General features: G+C 36.3%; 1 protein-coding gene across 1 annotated transcript in view; it reads right to left on the reverse strand.

Annotated features, from left to right (window-relative positions):
• The window catches only part of KIFAP3 (kinesin-associated protein 3), a 213,303-nt gene that overhangs the window by 51,421 nt on the left and 141,149 nt on the right, over positions 1 to 20,733 (reverse strand). Inside the window, exon 17 of the mRNA XM_006887460.1 lies at positions 8,259 to 8,346. Coding sequence (XP_006887522.1) covers positions 8,259 to 8,346 — 88 coding nt within the window. The remainder of the gene's footprint in view (positions 1 to 8,258; positions 8,347 to 20,733) is intronic.

Here is a 20,733-nt window from a genome sequence, read left to right on the forward strand (position 1 = left end):
GGCTAAGGTCAACACTTTGATTAGGCCTGATGGAGAGAAGAAGGCCTATGTTCGACTTGCTCCTGATTATGATGCTTTGGATGTTGCCAACAAAATTGGGATCATCTAAACTGAGTCCAGCGGGCTATTTCTAAATGTAATAAATTTTTCTCACCATAAAAAAAAATAAATTTGTAACATATTAATAAAGCAGTGGTCTTAATGATTTTTTCAAACTTTCATATATATCTGCCAAGTAATCTAGTCCTTATACTGTTGTGAACAAATATGTAACTGGTCTCAATATTTACCAGAAGAAATGGTTCTGAGAGATTCTTGACTTTCTTTGGAATCTTCCATATAATTTCTATACTACTGTAGCAGGAAGAAAAAAAAAATCAAACTCAGTTGCCATCAAGTGGGAACAAACTCAGCTGGTTTTTCTGTGGAGTTCAGATGGTTGTAAACTGCAGTGGAAGGAGATTGCAAAGTCACTAGAGCAAATAGACAACTTGGGTTACTAACTAAAACTGAAAAAAAACCTTTTTAAGTGTAGTTTCTTTTCTCTCATGATAAAAGAATTTCTTGCTAGGACAAATTTTAAAGGTCATTAACAAGGTGAAATAATTTAATTTCTACTTTGAAATATGTGCTTTAAAACAAATTTGTATTATCCAGTTTGACACACACTGCACAACAAAAAAAATCATACATAATTTTGAGGTCACATTTTTCAAATGAAAAAACTGAGCAAACTAAATAAAAACCCACAAACTTGCATATGTATTTGAACCTCTGACCCTGCGATTAACAGTTCAACATCCAGTGCCATGAGGGTTTCTTTACTAAACAACAGAGTATAATTAAAATGATCTTAAAGAAGTAAGTCTGATTTTTGCATGTAGTATCATCTTCTTAGGGAAAAAACACACATTTAAAAATTTAGAAAAAAGATGATTAATCAATTTGCTTTGTAAACTTTCAGCCAAATCACTGCAAGAAGGAAAGAAAACCCTCATTATATAGAGAGAAAAAGTTCAGAAAAAGATTATTTCTTATATTTTAAGGTATTAATTTGCTTTTACTAAGTATGGTTCCTAAATGTGTAGATGAATAACTGACAGTTCAAATTAATGCTTTAATTAAAACTAAATTAGAATGACCAGAATAATAAAAATTGTTTATACATAATACTGTACTTTGGACATGCTTTCAGGAGTGGCTAGAACTTGAAAGAAGACATTATGCTAGGAAAGGCAGAGGGGGTCGGTAAAGAGATGAAGACTCTCAAGGTGATGGGTTGATACAATGAAGGCAACAATGGATTTGAGCATGGCAGGGATAATGGGGATGGCATAGGACAAGGAAGGTTCAGATCTGCTGTTCAGAGGATCATCATGAATTGTCATGGCTGACTTGGTAGCATCTCACAACAACAACATGTATAACATCTAACACATTACATGCACACAATGTTCATACTAAAGTATTCCAAGAAATAAAAAAAGGGGAAGAAACAGGCTAGAACACACACAGAGAGAAAATGAAAGCGTCAGAATCATAGGGCTCAGAAAATGCACACATCTTGTTCAACTCTGACCCCAGTGAAATGGTCAGTGAATTACATCACTGTCCTAACACGAAGAACTCCAGGCCTTCTGAGGAATACTTTTCAAAGGCCCAAGGAAACCCAAGCAGTCTTTTTTTTCCAGTTTATGAAAATTAGATTCCTATAAAAGAAAAATGGTCCATTTTTCCTGCAACAAAAACTGATTTGTAAAAGCTGGAAGCAGTTTAAAAATACTCTTAACATGAGGTTCTTGTTAGTCTTGAAAAGTAAGAGTTATAATAAAAAAAGGTCCAAAAATATGGTGTGGATATATGGTGTATATAAGAGGGGGAAAACGCTCGTCTTGCTCCTATTATTTTAAATTAGCTTCAATAGCAAGTTCCACTTTACTTTCTAACACCAAGTCAGATTTGAGGAGGGGAAAGTTTACATCTGACGCTCTGGGATTGGCAATTCTGTAGCTAATGCCTTCGAGCCCTAATGCATTTTGCATTAGCTCTAAATGTCGGGAAATCCTGGCGCCAAGAAGTTCCAAACGATAGTGACACATGTCTAAAACCCAAGATTCGCTGTCCAACTGCCAGCATCTATTTTATCAAACATCCAGTCTCACATGTAGAATGGGATAGATGAGTTTAACAGTTTCCACTGGTTCCAATTAAACTGCCTTGCTGTATTATAAAAATGCAGGCTTTCAGATTAAGAAGGACCCTTGACTTGGATTTTAAGGGGAAAAAAACACCCCTGAAAACCCAAAATGGACAAAAAGCCCCCCAAACAAACCCAAAATAGACAAGAAAAACTCCAACAACAACATAAAATCTCTAAGAAATAAAATTAAACTTTGCGAACAGTTTTCTAAAGATGGCTTTGTTTCCTTCTTTTTAGATTTTTTCCCTATTACCAAATATTTTCAAAAAGAAAGTATTCTTTTGTGGATAATTAAAAATAAAAATCGAGAGTCACACAAATCATCACTTTATTCTTTGCCACGCAGGAACCTGGGATCATCTATTTCACATGAACCCATTCAAATGAAAATTTTAAAAATACAACAAAGACTGAAAAGTTTAAATAGCGGCAGAAAAATATGCCCCTTGGCACAGACACATTGTGTACACGTTTCATCTTAAATCCTGCAGGCACTAAAATCATTATATATCATAGTAGTGATAAAATATTTATACATTAATCTTTCAGTATCCTTCTTTCAGATAACCTGACAGTGATCATTGTTCATAGACATTATAAATGAGTAGGAGAAGAATTTGCAACTCGTCGTGACAATTTTTCTGTCTTAAAAAAATTCCCATAAACAGTATAAATAGAGAGCATTTTTTCTTTTTCAAATCTTCTGAAAGAGAATATTCTATTGCAGGTTTCCCTCCTCCCCGATATTTAAAAATTAATCAAAACAATGCACCTTTTTTGCCCAAGCCAAATTCTTCAGGTTGTCTGCTAAATTTGTTCATTTCTCATCCTTGCAGTGTATGTGAAGAACAGAAGCTCAACAACTAGTTTAATGACCTTGTATACTTTGAGAAATTTCCCTATTTTGATTAAAATCAGTCAAAATTTAAAAAAATTTAAGATAGTGTTCTTAGTCAATTTTATCTGATTCAATGGGCTTAAATTTACCTACTTTAAATCAGAAACTGAAAGACAGTCACTTGTTTAAAATGTCACATCTGGATCATTAGGCAGTAAATTTATCATACAAAAATGTGAGTAACCACATAGCAATTTAAAATACTTAAATAATTTCAGAATTGAAAAATATGTCAGTGTTAACATTGATTGTTTGTTCTGATGAAAGAATATAAAAATACGATTAAAAGGAAAATCCTAACCAAAAAACTGAGTAAAAGAAAATTATTCCTGAACAAATTAATAAACAGTAATATGGAAAAGAACAAACATGAATTCTAATGATACTGTACACTCTGTTTCTATCTCTATTGGTACAGTTTTGAGTCTCTTTTCATTTGATCTACCACTTACAGGAAAAGTGAGGAAACTGATTGTAAATTATTTCTTCTGGAAATGAAAAAGAGAAAATGATACAGCTATGTGATTTAAAGCCTGGAAAATCACAAAAGACAAGAGATGAAAGACTTAACTTTCTCTGGGAAAGTTTCTTTTAAAGGCTAAGCAATTCTCAAATCAAAATGATTATAACAAGTAAGCATATTGATCTTCTGATTTGAAAAATAGTGTATAGTCAGTTTTATTAACTAATCCTTTAAGGCAGAATTACTGTGGCATGTCTTTTAGGAAGTAGGTTAAATTACCTAAATATTTTTCTTTTTCAAAAAGAGGTTATGATACAAAAGTAAAAGGACTGTCTCCAAATTGTTTCTTAAAACGTTAATGACAAAATTGAGGAATAAAATTCTGACATTTTTGGATTACATAACCTAGCTATTGAGGATAACTGTCACTTAAATAATTTTTACTGTGTTATATGTACATTTTGAAAAAAAAAGTTATTTTGGAGAACTGGTAAGTTCATAAAATCAATAATTTATATATTTAGTGGGGGTAGGTGTGTGGAGTCAGTGAGACTGGCTCAGGACAGGGCAGGTTTCAGAGCTATGAGTCGCAGGCAACTCAACGGCACACAACAACAACATATTTAAGGTAAGTTTGTAAAATTTTATTTTCTTAGAAAACATTTAATTATAAAAAAATACCAAGCAAATTTTTCTAAGTAAGAATAAAGCTCCTTTGCTTTCACTTGGATAGTATATGGAGATACAAAAAAGTATTACTCATGATGAAACATAAACTGGAGACTTAAACTTATATCAGAAAAATTTTTTATATAGCTATATTTGGATCATATACCCAAATAATTCTTCACTTTTCTAGATCAGAATACAATTGTACAGTAAACTGACATAGGATGATGGTATATACTACTTAAAATAATGGAGTCTCTAATTTATTTTTATTTTTGTTTGAACACATCTAGCACCATCTGAAATAATCCAATAGCAGATACATCCTAGTATTTAACTATATATAGCTATTCTATCCTAAGGCAAGAAGTTTCCTAGCATGACAATCCAGTATACTAATGAAACTGTCTTTCTAAAGGGCTAATGTTTATTTAAGGAACCTGGTGATGAGTGGTTAAAGCATTCTGCTGTAAACCGAAAGGTCTACAATTTGAACCTGTTGCTTCATGGGATAAAGATGTGATAGCTTGACCTCAAAGATTGACAGCCTTTGGGACCCTGTGTGGTGGTGCTACTCTGTCTTATCAGTTGGAATAGACAGATGGCATGATAAAGGATACAGAAAACTTCAGCAGCCATCTGTCAGTTTGTTGTACTGTGGTGGCTTGTGTGTTGCTATGATCCTACAAATTATGATGCTATTTGTCACTCACTCACAGTTGACCCTCCAGCAGGTTTTCAGAGAACACGAACTACGTAGGAAGAGACTGCCCAGCTTTCTCCTGAGAGCAGATGGTGGATTTGAATTGTGTCTTCGTGTTGGCAGTGACCCCTTACTCAGCAGGCAACCAGAGCTCCCCATAAACTACTGTTGTTGCTGTTATTTATCATTAAGTCAGAAGTGACTCATAGCTGATCCTCCAGTAGGTTTTCAGAGGCTTTAAATGACACAGAGACTGTTCATCTTTCTCTTAAGGAGCGAATGGTGGATTCAAACTGGGTGGCTCTGAGTTGGAGATAAAGTTCCTCACCATTAGGTCACCAGAGTTCCCTTCTCATCACTGTTGTTGTTGATTCCCTTCAAGTTGAGCACAACTCATAGAGACCCTATGAACAAAAGGCCTGAAGCCCCTTTACAACTATTGACATTTATCAAATCTTATCATTAGGGTACCTTATAAACTAAACTATTCATATTTCAAATTCTAGTAAGGTCACTCATGGTAGACAAATTTCAGCAAAGTTTTAAGACTAAGATAAGTCAAGAAGATAAAGCTTGGCGATCTACTTTATAAAAGAAATCAAATAAAACATTATGGATCACAAGAGAATATTGTTTTACATAGCACTAGAAGATGAGCCTCTTAGGTTATAAGGCACAACACAATAGTCACGAGGTGACTAGAAATATTCGATGGTGTAGGTCTAGGCAAATTTAGTTCCATCAAACATAAGGTTACTGTAAGTTAGAGCAACCAACTACATAGAATTCGTAAATCATATGTATACTTCAAACGAAACCAAATCCACTTCCATTCAGTTGGTTCTGACTCAGACATCTTCCATTTGGTTGCTGAAGCTGTAAATTTGTATTGAAGGAGACTGCCCACCCTTCTCCCTGGAAGCAGCTGATATATTCAACCTGCCAAATTTTTGTTAGCAGCACAATGTGGCAAGCACTACTCCACCAGAGCAGCTAAATTATCTATGTTGGCATTATGTACTGCTGAGCTGGAAATGACTCATAAATGAACCTCCAGCCAGTTTTCAGAGGTAGTAAATGCCCATCTTTCTCACAGAGCAGCTGGTGGATTTGAACTGCCTTCCTTTGGGTTAGCAGCACAGCTTCTCAATCACCAGAGTTCCCTAAATTATATATAGAGTGAGTATCTCATTTCACATAATCTTCCATGGTTTTTTCACTTTGCTTTTAAACCCTGCATTACAATGACCAGTGATTTAATCAATATAGTGGAGTGCAACCTGCCTTTAAAAAATTAAACAGGATAAAAGAGATGCAGGCACAGGCCATTGTTGCTGTTATGGAGTACCACAGAGTCACAACCGACTCATAGCTGACCCGCCAGCAGGTTTTCAGAGCCATCAAATCGCATTGGAGGAGACAGCACAATTCCTTACAATGAGGCCACCAGAGTCATCCTCATGACAGATAGTATCATTTTGAGAAATTTTTATTTAAAAATATATATATATTTATAAAAAGACATACATGTGCAGTGAATCTTAATATGAAATGAAGACATGGATAGTAGCCAAAAAAGGTTGAAAATTATTATACCATATTTTATTCCCAAATTTAGTTATCCATAAGCTTTGGAGACATATAAGCCTGAGTTCTACTTCTTGCTCTACTTTCCTTCTATGTGAGTTGTTTACTTAAAGTTGTATTTTTAGAGCCTTGATTTCCTCATCTATAAAATGACTATAATAATACCTTGTGGATGATCAATAATGGTTGCAATTACTATTATTGAAATAAAGAAGGTTATGGTAACTGATAACTGAGTTTAATATTATATTGGTTACAATGGAATTTTTTCATTTAAAAGAAAATACATGAATATATCATCCAATCTGAAAATATCCCTCAAAATGCAAATGAAACAAATCCTAAGCCTGTTGCCACAAAGTCAGCGCTGACCCACAGAAATGAGCAGAACTGCCCCAGAGGATTCCAAAGCTATAATCTTTATGGAAACAGACTGCTACATCTATCTTCTGTAAAGTGACTGGTAGATCCAAACCAGTGACCTTTCATTTAGCTGGCACGTGCTTACCCTCTGTGTTACTAGGGCTCCTCAATCTGAAATAACCCACTGCTGTCAAGTTGATTCTAACTCATGGCAACTCTCCATGGAATTTCCAAGGCTGTACATTTTCACAGGAAAAGACCATTCATCTTCTGCTCATGGAGAACTGATGGATTCTACCCTCTGACCTTCTGGTTAGCAGCTACTACTGCACTACTGGAGTTCCTAACAGCTTATGCTAACGAAGGGAAGGGTGCCATCACAATGCGGGTAGAATAATCACTTTCATGAAAAAATGGATACATTGTTGAATCAAAACTAACTTGCTCTATAAACTTTCACTCAAATCACAACAAAAACTTAAAAAAATAAACAACATAAAATAACAGAAATTAAGTCAATAATTAAAAGGAAAATAATCATCTTAAAGGAAAGTAAGATTAAACCTACTCACCAGCTTAAGGGGAAGTTTCAACAGTCTGTCTAAATTAAAATATTACATGTCTAGGAATGATCTGAAGGGGAAAATATTTTCTATCTTTTTTGGCAAGTATAAAATGTATCTGCTAGGGGAACTTTTCTATAGCTGTAGGCAATGCTGGCCTGTCCTTCATTTACTTGAATGCTATTTAGGGAGGACAAGTATATAATAAAGTTCCAAGATTTTAAAAAACAGTTGTTTTTAGGTCCTTTGAGTTGACTTGAACTCATCACAGCTCCCTGCATTACAGGATAGAGATGTCTCCTATGCTTTTCTTGGCTGTATTCATCTTGAAGCTGACTGCCACGTCTTTCTCCCTGGGAAGTTTCACACTGTTAACCTACTGCTTAAATGTTGTGATGCCGGGGCTTATTGAAAAACAGCAGCATTTGAGAAATTGTTAAAATTTCTCGTATGCTCATTTTCTGTTATATTTTATTCACACTGGAAAGTTCTCAGAAAAAAATCTGTGTTCACTAATTTGGCAAAAGTTATTTTCTGTTTAAAAGGACAGCTTTTATTGTCTAACTGCCAAAGTATTTTTTTCCTTCAGATTTGTCAACTCTTTTTTCCCCTTTTACATAGAAAATGTGATTTCTTAAGTTAACTTATAATCAATATCAATGTTTTGAAAAGACCAAATTTTTTCCCTCCCAATAAAAAAGATATATGGATAAAGATAACTCTAATTTTTCAAAAACACAGGAAATGATATTATCCTCTATATACTACAGATTAGATTCCCACCCCCCCCCCCGGCCCGGAATATTGATTACCTGCCAGGAAATGGATGATCGCCATTTTGAAGGTGAAAATCATTGAAGAATTCTGGACTTATGGCTCCTTCAGAGGCAATTAATCCATCTAAGGAGAAGGAAAACATTAAACATTGAGACACAGAAGAGATCAGTTATCACGGCTGTTGAGTCCATTCTCACTCCTAGTGAGCCTACAGATAGCAGAATCATGCTCCAAAGCAGCCCAGGTTCTACATCGGGAGGGGAGCAGCCTGCATTCTGTCTCTTGAGGAGCAACTGGTGAGTTTAAACAGCCATTTAAAAAAAAAATTTTTGCTGTTGTTGTTAACAGAAATAGCACAACCAAAACCAACCTGGATCTTTGCACAAAAGTTCAGCACAATTCAATAAACATCTACTGACCATCTACTACATACTACGATAGATACAGAGATGACTACGGCATTCTCTCCTTCCAGGAGCTTATGCTCTTGTGAAGGAAAAAGAGAAGGGGTGAGATGAGTTTAGAAGAGTAAAAATGATCCAGGCTAAGAAAACAGAAAAGGGGAAGGCAAAGAAGCATTAAATAGCATGCTACTGGCAAAGAACCAAGCTGGTCTGTCCTATATATTATGCATGATTTAGAGCCTTTCAAACCTGAGGGGTTCTGACTTGATGGGAATGAGGAGGAGGAGTGGTAGGAGCTAGTACTAGGAGCTATCTTGGTGCTGCAGTAGTTAAGCGCTTGGCTGCTAACTAAAGTTCTCCTTGGGAGAAAAGAGTTAGAGATCTGCTCCTGTAAAGAGCACAGCCTAGGAAACCTTATGGGTCAGCCATACTCTGTCATGTAGTGTTACATATCAGAATTCAATGTTCAGCACACACCACCACCCATGTTCTTGAACGTAACTTAGATATTTGTTTAATCATCATAAACATCAGTTAACATATAATCAGGGTTGTATGATACTTTAGGGCTATCAGATATATTAACCCATGCAAATGGGCATTACTCTACTACACTATTTGAGTTTTCATTGCTTATAAAATCTTATTGCTGATTTTAGAGTATGCTACACAAATAAGTCAATTTAGTCTGTCTTTTGTTTCTAAGAGACAGTTCTTAGGAATTGCTTGCAATCAAGGTATTTTTTCCTAAAACAGCAAGGCAACACTTACATGTGTGTAAATGAGCGGGGACCACAAAGGCCAGACCTGCTCTAATCTCAGGAAGTAAAGAGCAGTCAACAGTGTAGATTAATGGTTTAATTCAGCCAGGACTATGCAACAGGGCTCCAAATATGAATACTGATTTGAAAGTCACTAAAAGGGCCTGAACACAAGCTTTTCGGGCTTCCTAAATGGGAAGAGGATCTACTCTTGAGAGGGTGGGTACAATCCTGGGAACAATGGATATCTTGTACTAGAACTTTTCCCAAAATTGATCCTCTTGTGTCTTCATTTACATTCCTTCTGGTAACAATGAATGGGTAACTGTATGTAGAGAGGCTTTCTGTGAATTCTGTGAGATGTTCCAGTGAAAATCACAGGCCCAAAGAGAACCTGAAAGCCAGAGGTTAAGGAGTCAAAGATTCCAAAACTTTATTTTTTCAATAGAAAATGTCTTATTAAAAACCTGAGGCCAACACTGAAGGCAAGATCTGTACACAACAGTTTTGGAAGGACATACAAAGGAAATTACAACCAAATATACATTAAAATGGTTTCAATTACCAGCATTGAAACAAAATTAGTGCCCCCCCCCCAAAAAAAGGCAAAAACAATTACATAGGTAGTGGCTCTTGGATCTTTAGGGTGAACCTGACTTGACTGAAACTTTACCCGTCAGCTTGAGTCTGTTCTGTTTAGTATAAAAAATTCGACCTGTTCCACAGGAGCAAAATCACTCGCATCATGACAAATGTCCATTTCATAAAAACTGCTAAGAGTGAAACTGTGAATCACAGTGTCAATGGAACGTGCATGGATTCCAAAACTTTAAGGTGGTATCCCCGAGGGATAGATGGGGCTGGTATGAAGTGCAGGGAGGCTTTTGGATGCGGGAATATTTGGCTGGTGAACCTCCGTCTCACTTACTTTGGGTATGCTATCTTGACAGGTCAGTCCCTGGAAAAAGACATAACACTAGGAAATGTAGAGCCTCAGGAAAAAGAGGAGTGTCCCCAATAAACTGGGCTGATACAGTGATTGTACTAATGGGTTCAAGTATATTCGTGATGGTGCAGACCATGCAGGATAGGTCAAGGTTCTCATCTGTTGTTCAGGGGTCACTGAGAGCTATAGTGGACCCGATGGCATCTAGTAACACCTGCAATAATATGTGGGTGCAAGGATGAGAGAATGCCACCTGGAGTAGCTGGAAACTCAAATAATGAAGTGGAGAGATGAAGACTGGATCATTATCAAGATTTCAATTGGATTCATACTGATCCTTAATACAAAGTTTGCCACCATAGTAGGTTTACTCACCTTGCTCTTAATTTAATGCAGAGCAGCATGAGTTTCTTTTGGCTCTAAGAAGTCAGATAAGCAATTCTTCATAGAATTATGCATAAATTAAAGATATAAAGGATTTGAAGAAAAAGCTTCTACATGTTGGTCTCAGGAGGCTATCCCATGCATAAAGCAAACACATTTTAGTATGTAGTTTTTGTAATAACTATTTAGACAGCATTGCCACTTTAAAAAAATCTTCTCTTCTGAAAGTGTACTACACTGCAGAATGACAAGAAAATGTTGGCTAGGCCACACTCCTTACAGTGTTTCTAAATTAGGTACTCAGTGGAAAATTATTCAATCATCAATTTTGTACCTACCACATTTATAAAAATATTATACTAGGTCTGTCAGAAACAGGAAAAAAAAATACAACACATAATCTTATTTCAAGAAATTAATTGTCCCAGCAACAATAACAAAGTTCAACAGGGCAGCAAACAACAAATGCTGGTGAGGTTGTAGAAAAACTGGAACTCATTCCCTGCTTATGCGAATGTAACATGGTACAACCATTACCATTCTCTCATCCCTTGTCACTCAGATGTGAGTTAGAGAGTAGCAGTCACATATGTTGCTGCTGTTATTAGATGCCACTGGGTCCACTATAGCCTCTAGTGACCCTCAGAACAACAGATAAGAAGCTTGTCCTATCCTGTACCATGTTCACAGTCCCTAATATTCTCAAACTTGTAAGATATTGCATAACATGGGTGAGCCTGTAGGACATTATGTTGAGTGAAATATCTGCCACAAAAGAACAAATACTGTATAACACCACTGTTATAAAACAGGATGGACATGGGCAATTGGGGGAAGAATAGCAAAAGAGTTTATAAATAATGAAGACTGCATTGGAACAGAGGAGGGAAAGAACTGTTAAAAATGAATATATGATTAGGTATTATATGTATGACAACAATCTAGAACAAGAAGTATACTGAAAAGTGGCCTAGAGGAGGAAGAGGGAATGCAATAATGAATAAATAAAAAAAATTTAAAAAGATAAAGAAATTATCTTTAAATAATACAAACACTTAAGATGAAATGGAATAGTACAACTTGCTAATAAGGGAGCTCTGGTGGCCAAGTGGTAAGGTGTTACACCGGCAATCCAAAGGTATATGGGTCAAATCTACCAGCTTCTCCATGAGAGAAAAACAGGTAATCTCCTCCTGTGTGATTTACTGGCTCTGAAAACCCACTGGAGAGTCAGTGATGAGTCAATTCTGACTTGACAGCACACAGAAACAACACATTAATAAAGGATGCAGCAGTAATAGTTCTGTAGATGGTAAAAAGAAATACCAAAATAATTCTATATGGGGTTTTTGGTGGTAGTGTTTTGTCGAGTCTGAACTGGCCCATAGCTGACCCTGCAGACAGTTTTCAGAGGCAGGTAATTGCACAGAATACTTTCTATCCATCCTTCTTCAGCAGAGCAGCTAGATTTTGAACATCACGCCTTTGTGACTGCAATAAAACTTTTTACCACGAGGCCACCAGAGCTCCCTTTGGGTGGGTGATGGAAACATAAATACAACTGGATTGAATCTTGGAAGATAAAACCCAAAAGAAGGTCCAAACTTTTTACCATCCAGGTGTTTGGACTTACAGTGGCTCCACAGGTCAGCTACAATTGGACTGAGTCTTGAAAGATAAAACCCAAAAGGTCCAAACATATTACCATCCAGTTGTTCTGACTTACAGTGGCTCCGCAGGACAGTGGAGAGCTGCCCTGTGGGGTTTCTAAGGTTGCAAATCTTTACTGAAAATTGCCTGATCTTTCTCCTAAGGAGCAGCTGGCAGATTCCAAAGGCTACTTCTAACCACCCAACACAGGTAAGATTTTAATTATGAATCTGAATGTGGAATGGTACACTGGAATGAATGGTAAAACTATGTAGAAGAACTGGTATATTAAAAAATGAGCTGATTTGTATTTCATCAAGACTATTTATAGAAATTAGTACTCATTTGCTACTTGTATATATACGTGATATGTTGTTATGTGCCACTGAGTCACTTGTGACTCATAGCGACCCTATGTACAACAGCTCTGAATCCTGCTCTATCCTGAGTAAACCTTGTTGTCTCTGACACACCTACCCTCATTACCCCAATCACTAAGTCAATCCATCTCATCCAGGGTCTTCCTCTCTTGTGCTGTCTCTCCAGTCTTTTAAGCCTGATGTCCCTCTCCAAGGATTAGTCTTTTCTCACAACATGCCCAAAGTATGTCAGATGGAGCATCATAATCTTTGCCTCCAAGGAGCACCCTGGTTTCACCCTCTCTAGAACAAACCTGTTCATTCTCCTAGCACTCCATGGTATATTCAATACCCTTTTCCAGAACCCCAGCTCGAAGTCATCAATTCTTCTTCTATAGTCACTGTCCAGCTTTCTGAAGCAAAGCAAGTAAATGTGAAGACCATGGCCTGGATCAGGTACACCTTAGTCTATGGGCTGATACTATTGCTCTTCAGTACCCTGGAGAGGGTCTTTGACAGCAGATTTTCTCAATGTAATTCACCTCTTGATTTCCTGTCTGTTGGTACCAAGAGTGCTGATTGTGGAGCCAAGCAAACTGAAGCTGTTAACAATCTTAATCTCTTCACTGTGTGTGTGTGTGTATGTATATGTGTATATATATATATATATAACATTTTAAAACTGTGATATTGTTAATGACTACAAGTAGTATTCTTTATTATGAGCATTAAATACTGTATTAGAAACTATATGAGAAATTGAATGTTCACTAAAAGTGTAATTATGATATGTCTAAAGCACAGAAAATGGACTAGAGGGGCACAAGGCCATAAACATCTTTCTGAAAAGGCCAGAGGGAGTGAGAATAATACAGTCCTTTACTGCCTCAGAGAAGAAAGCAGATAAAGAGCCCACAGACCAGCCCCATGGTGCTTCTTAGAGCCACACCAACAGCAAGAAGTTCATATGGGGTTTATTAGGGAAGGAAGATGTAGAAGGGGGGAGGCAAAGAATATCACCCAATACAATTACAAGATTTAGCTCAAGTTCCAAGGCACAATTCCTCAATTAGTCCAGGCTCTGGATTGAGTTCAGCAGTAAAATCCAAATCATTCTGCAAGGTTTGCCTCAGAACAGTTATAAGTCAGCTTCTCCTTCAATCACCTGGCAAGAACAGCAAAAACCTTTAACTGTGGTAAGCACAAATGCAAGAAGCCTCGCGTCACACCTTACCACAGTTTCTCTTAAGTGATGTCACAGTCTCTCTATCACCCTGACTAGGGTCTCCCTCAAGTCTTGCCATCACAAGTCTTGCTTACCTCAAGTCTTGCTCCCCAGTGTAGGAAGTACACTTTATCTTATTCTAGGACCACAGCTGTTAATGATTTGTAAAACCATGTGTCTGCAGTTAAGATAGCTGGAGACCAGAGGGGGCTAACTGTAATGGCTCAAAAAAGCCAACTTTTAGACTAACACCACATAATACAAGACATAATGATGGGAAAAGTAGAGGGCCGGTGAAAGAGCAGAAGACTCTCATAGAGACAGATTTTCACAGTGACTGCAATAGCATGCTTGAGCTTGACGAACATCATAACGATGGTGCAGGATACGGCAAGGCTTCCATTTCTCACTCACAGGCTGGTTTTACAAGGTGTAGTTGACTCGGTGGCACCTAACAACAATAACTAATAAATCAAATTATCAACAAAACAAGTTACAAAAGCTGAAATTACAAGAATTGCCTAAGCACTAGTGATTGAGAATTAAGTAGCTTTGAAAAAAATCAACTTTATATGGAGCCAGGATTTTGTGAATGTGTGGCTAAAATTAACCATGTTAAGACCACAAAAATCAACAAGTTCTTGTAGTAAATTAAAACCAAATAACTGAGGATAAGGATTTAAGAAACCTGCCAATTTCAGAGGAACAAAGCTAAGTAAAATGCCAAAGTTAAATGTATACCACTTTGGAAATGAATGCAAACATATTCATTATGCCAGTGGAATGACTGATTTTTAACATGAAGAAATATATCTGATATAAACATAACCAAATAAAGGTAACTATGTTTTCTAAAAGGTCCTATTACATGAAACGTGATCCACTGAAATGAACTAGATTAGAAAGATATAACATGAAAAACTGTGATCAAATTCTCAACATTGTTTCAATTTGGAACTCTCATTGTTTTCAAAGAGAACAAGGAGCAGCAAAAGGACCTTGAGTATACAGGGAACTACAAACAGGAAGCTCATGAAAGTGAAATCAAACTACAACTTCCTGACTTTAAAGCTACAACCAGAAATTTTATAAACCGAGAATACAACTAGTTTAATAATATGATGAAAGTATAAGTTATACTTTTGTAGTTCACTTTTTATCATGCCAGAGCTTTGCAGTTCATTCAATGAGCTGCAGCTTCTCTACAAGTACCCTTTCATGGTCCTATTAAAGTTAGGTCGGTGCTCTGGTGGCCTATTGGCAAGAAGCTGTGCTGCAATCTCAAAGGTATATGATTTGAGGCCACCAGCTGCTCTGCGGGAGAAGGATGGACAATCTCCCGTATGATTAACTGCCCCTGAAAACCCACCGGAGGGTCGGCTATGAGTCAGTTCCGACTCAACAACAAAGTTAGGTAGCTCTAATGTTAAGAAGATTTTTGTCTTCTTTACCAAGAAGACAAAGATTCTCACCACTGGGCCAATTGGCAGCATCAGGATGGATGGTGAAGAGATTGAGATTGTTCACAGCTTTAGTTTACTTGGCTCCACAGTCAACACTCTTGGCACCAGCAGCCAGGAAATTAAAAGACATATTGCCATGGGAAAGTCTGCTGTTAGGGACCTCTCCAAAGTACTGAAGAGCAAAGGTGTCTCTCTGGAGACTAAGCTGTGTCTGATACAGGACATGGTCTTTGCTATCACTTGTTATGCGTCAGAGAGTTGGACAATGACTAGGGAGGATAGAAGGAGAATTGATGCCTTTGAGCTGCGGTGCTGGAGAAGAGTGTTAAGGATACCATGGACTGCTAAGAAAATAGATTCACCCTGGAGAGAGTTAAAGCACGCTGATCCTTGGAGGAAAGGATTCTGAGGCTTCACCTGATGTACTTTGGACATGTTGTAAAGTGGGACAGGTTCTTGGAGAAGGACATCATGTTTGGGAGGGTGGAGGGACAGAGCAGGAGGGAAAGGCCCTCTATGAGGTGGATTGATTCAGTGACTGGGGTAATCGGGATGGGTGTGTCAGAGACACTGAGATTGTCAGAGGACAGAGCAGAGTTTAGGGCTGTTGTACATAGGGTCGCTATGAGTCACAAGCTACTAGATGGCACATAACAACAATGTTAAGAACAATCATTTTTCACTAGAATGAGCCATGATAAACAGTTTCATTAACACCTCATTTGAAGTACCTCAATTTCTTTGGGAATATACATTTGTTTTTCAGTATTTTCTAACTAAAATAAATTATTTTATAGACACTGTAAAGTAGAAGAATCATCCAGTTTAGATTACAAAGCCCATATAAATCCAGGACTCCTTTCAAGTTCCTACTCTAGACTGTTGTTTCAAAGATAACAACAAGAAACTAAACAGTGTCATGTGGTATAAAAAGAGGCAGAGAACAAACTGAAGAGATAGATGATATACACTAGAGCACTCTGCAAGATGTACAGCATTCTACTTACTTAGGGATCTCTGGTGGCTTACGTTATTGAATTTCAAGAAATAGTTCTTTTTAGGCCAAATTTATGTAACACACCTTTAGGCTATTATTTGCAACAGGAAAGATATAAAAATAAATTTAACTGGCATCATAAATAATTTATCAACTTTTTAATTTCTGAAAACTAGTTAAAAATTGAGTTATAAACACTTAAAAACCCCAAAATACAAAAATATCAGTATGTTGTATGTGCTGCTGAGCTGGAAATGGCCTGCAGTCTTCCTGCAGCTGGAACCCACCAGCTGGTTTTCTGAGCTTATCGGTGAAATGAGAGGAGACTGCTTATCTTTCCCCCTGCAGTGCTGCTCATAGATTAGAACTTCGAGTCTTGGGTTGGCAGTGCAACTTCTTACTTACTAGGCCACCAGATCTGCCTATATATTGTTACTGTAGTAAATGTGATTTTTATTTCTTAAAGTCAGAACAAAGTAACATTGGACTCTCTGTGTGAGAGAAAGCAGATGTCCCCAAGGTAGAAAAAGAGAAGGAAAAAATGACTAAAATGATACACCTTAACGTATTTAACTGTACCTGATAAGACTTATGACCAAAAAAATCACAGGAAAGGAAAACAAAGGTTTTACAATGATCTTGAGACAGAAATAAATGATTGTCTCCATAATCCAAGATTATATTCATATATAAAGAATAAGATTATTTCTGATTAAGAACAGTAAAAAAAATAAAAAGTCAATTAGAAACAGCAGTACACCTTTACTTTAAGAAAAAAACTAACATAGCATACTGTCTCTGCATGTAGTTAACAGTGGAGTCCCTCAGTGGTGTAAATGGTTAACAAAACCAGCTGTTAACTTAAAGACTGGAGGTTGAGTCCACTCAAAGGTACCTTGAAAGAAAGGCCTGTAATATATTTTAAAGACAAAAAAACTCAGCCACTGACACTTCTACAGACCACAGTTCTAGTCTGACACACATTGGGTCAGCATGATTTGGAATCCACTTGAGAGCAGTCAGCTCCAAAATAGTTTTATCTCTAGGACAGAAAAAGAATTAGCCAATGATTACAATCATCATAATTTGAGACTATAGGAAATAAACTAATGTACTTCAAACAGGTACTACCAGATTCTTATTTCATATAACAACAGTAACGTTATTTTGGGGAAAAAAGTAAGAGAAAAAGGCACCTTCTCACAGATATTTTCTAAACTCTAGTATAGACTTGTTATTATGTGCCATCGAGTCGCTTGTGATTCATAGCGAGCCTATGTACAAGAGCTCTAAATGCTATTCTATCCTGTGCCAACCTAGCCATCTCAAACGCACTTATTCCCACCGCTCCAGTCACAGAATCGATACATCTCACCAAAGGTCTTCCTCTCCTTCGCCTCCCCTCCACTCTGCCAAACATGATGTCCCTTTCCAAGGACCAGTCCCTCCTTGCAACATGCCCAAAATATGTCAGATGAAGCTTCAGAATCCTTGACTCCAGGGAACACTCTGGTTTCAGTACCAAATTACTTTTGAAGACAAAGACTTTATGGAACTATGGACTATCTTGTTTAACCTCTGAGCTGAAAAGCTACTAATACTGCCATTATAGGAAGCAGCATAAAGTTTGTTACAAATATTTAAATAAGATAATTGAAACATTCACAGGCATATTCATATCTAAGTAATGTTTCTGAGGATACAAATGCACATCTTAAAAGATGACATAAGATTCCATGTGATATAGTATGAACTGCTGGAGATTCATTCATTCAGTAGATGAAAACATGGAAGACAAACCTGGTAAAATAACTGGTAAGCAAAAAAATAAAGAAACTGAACCTTTAGACTAATTTTTCACTGTTAAATGTCTATTGTATCATTAGGTTAGAGGTGTAAAAGGATAAATAAATGATGAAAACATCCAATGATAGTATTTCATGTAACCAAATACTTAAGAGTTAACTATTCTACCATCAGACACAAATGTCTTATTTTGTTATATATAAAAAGATACCTATTGATTTTCCCATGAAAGCATTTCAGTGACACACTTTAATTATAAAATATCTGATAGAAGAATATTTATCATTTTTATTTGAAGAAGTTAATTTTATCAGGATTAATTTTGGAAATAAAGTAGAACTTTTTAGAAATATGATCTAGAGTTTTAATTGTAATAAAATATCGATGCTAAAACTCTGAGACGGTTAGTAGTTTTACTTGGTTATGAAACTAATGATTGATTCACACTGAAAGGTAGCTCTCAATCTTCAAAGCAGGAAACTTGATATCAACAATATTCTGATTCCCATTAGCCAAATAATTCATATCATATATATTGTACATCATTTTACTTCATGAATATTTGAATATGGGAGGAACAGCTGCTTGCCATTACTGAACTAAAACATTTTGGTTGGTTGAAATTAATGATCTCCACCATCTGGTTTGAAACACAAAGCCATATTTCATAACTACTGTAAAGCTCAGTTAGGAAGAAATCTATTTAATTTTTAGAATATAGCAGCAATTTTCCATGATTCAAGTACCTAGATCTAATATAAAAACATATTTCCAACTAGTTTAAAAATAATAGTGTTTATGGGGAATAATTGTACAATCCATAATTATAAAAGCACACATAGTAAGGGAAAGCATAAGGTGAGCATTAGAAATATATGATAATTAATTTAATGCCTTCTACATAAAAATGGCTATAGGTTTAAGAAAAATCTTTTCCTTCCTTCTCTCAATTAAGTCATTTCAATAATGTTAATATTAGCAATAGTGGAGCACAGTAAAAGTAAGAATATGCAAAAATTTATGTCAACCTCATCCCCAGAAAAAAGGTAGTATAACAGAATAAAGGAGGTATTATACATGTAAAAATTATACAAAAATTAAAGTGTATTTTTAAAATAGTGGCAGAGAAAGGGAAAAAACCTGGTGGTATAAAGTGTCTAAATTCTGTAATACTTATCAAGTACAGTTTAGTAATAAAATCATAACAAATTAAACTATTAATATTACATTAACAAGTATAACATAAATAAGTTATACATTTAATAAATGAAGATTACATTTTCAAATTGAAGTAAAAATTTTGGAGAGGTTATATTACGCTACATGTCCTAGAAAGTAATAAACTTTGAAGAGCAAATTCATTTCCTGGATATACCTTTTCTTTTTAAATTTTATTATTTTTTTGTGTGTACCATCAAATCAGATGTGACTGGTACAGGAGGAGATTGCTCCTCCTTCTCCAGCAGAGCATCTGGTGAATTCGTGGATTTACCTTTTTTTTAAAAAAGAGCACATCAAAGGCTAAATTGGAAAAATTATTGGTGAGTTAATAGGCATGCTTGGTATATATAAATGGTATATATGAAATTATCACCAGAAGACTATGTCCTAAAAGAAGTTCTTTTTTTTTTTTTTTTTTTGCTATGCATGTGTTTATTAAATGCTTATTACAAAAGCACAAGTTCTTGGCCTCATTTTAGGGCATCAGTGGAAAAGCTAATATACAAAAATCAAATCAGAGAAAAAGTCTGCTTTCAGTGAAAATCGACAGAAATTGGTAAGCTGAATCTTTAAAATAGAAATGAGCTCAGGACAAGAAAGAACGACAAGCCCCATTATTAGCAGTAAATAGGTAAAGACTACTCGCGAAGCAAACTCCTACGAATACTCAGCATGTTCACACACAATCACCGTTCAAATGGCAAACCTATTATTCAGAATTCAATGTGCGAGTCCAAAATCATCAGTGCAGACGGCAGAAAAACTAGGCTAAAATAACAAAAAGGCAGCTTGATTTAGCAAAGGGCCACCTAGTTTATAGACAAGCCCCCTGGGAAGTAAGGTCCGCTCAGCATCACAGGAGCAAAGCAGCAGTGTGTGCCCTCTATAGACGCCAGCTCGAGGCCCTCGCACTGAGAAATGAGGTAAGGAACACCCATCTTGAGGGGGAATCACCCCCTATCTGATCTGCCCTTTCATTTAGAGAACTTACCATCACACATCATGAAAAGCAAAATACTCGTTCTCCCGCATAAGCAATAAAAATTAGCTGAGATTTTAAATTTAATGTAAACTAGTTCACTTTTCTCCTTTTAATAATGCAGTTATTTCAAAGTTCAAATCCTTCTTCTATATATAGTCAGGTTTACAAAAGAATTTCAAAGGTCAAACGCAGAAGCTGTGATTTCTTATATCTTAGGACTCTAGTTGATTTCTTCAAGGGTTTAGACTTCAGAGCTGCTAATGACACTAAATTCTACGCCTCGATGGCTGAGTCTGTCAATCAACTTCGTTC

The sequence above is a fragment of the Elephantulus edwardii genome, unplaced genomic scaffold, assembly GCF_000299155.1.
Source record: "Elephantulus edwardii isolate Elephantulus edwardi_28Jun2011 unplaced genomic scaffold, EleEdw1.0 scaffold00057, whole genome shotgun sequence".
In the NCBI taxonomy this organism is placed as follows: domain Eukaryota; kingdom Metazoa; phylum Chordata; class Mammalia; order Macroscelidea; family Macroscelididae; genus Elephantulus; species Elephantulus edwardii.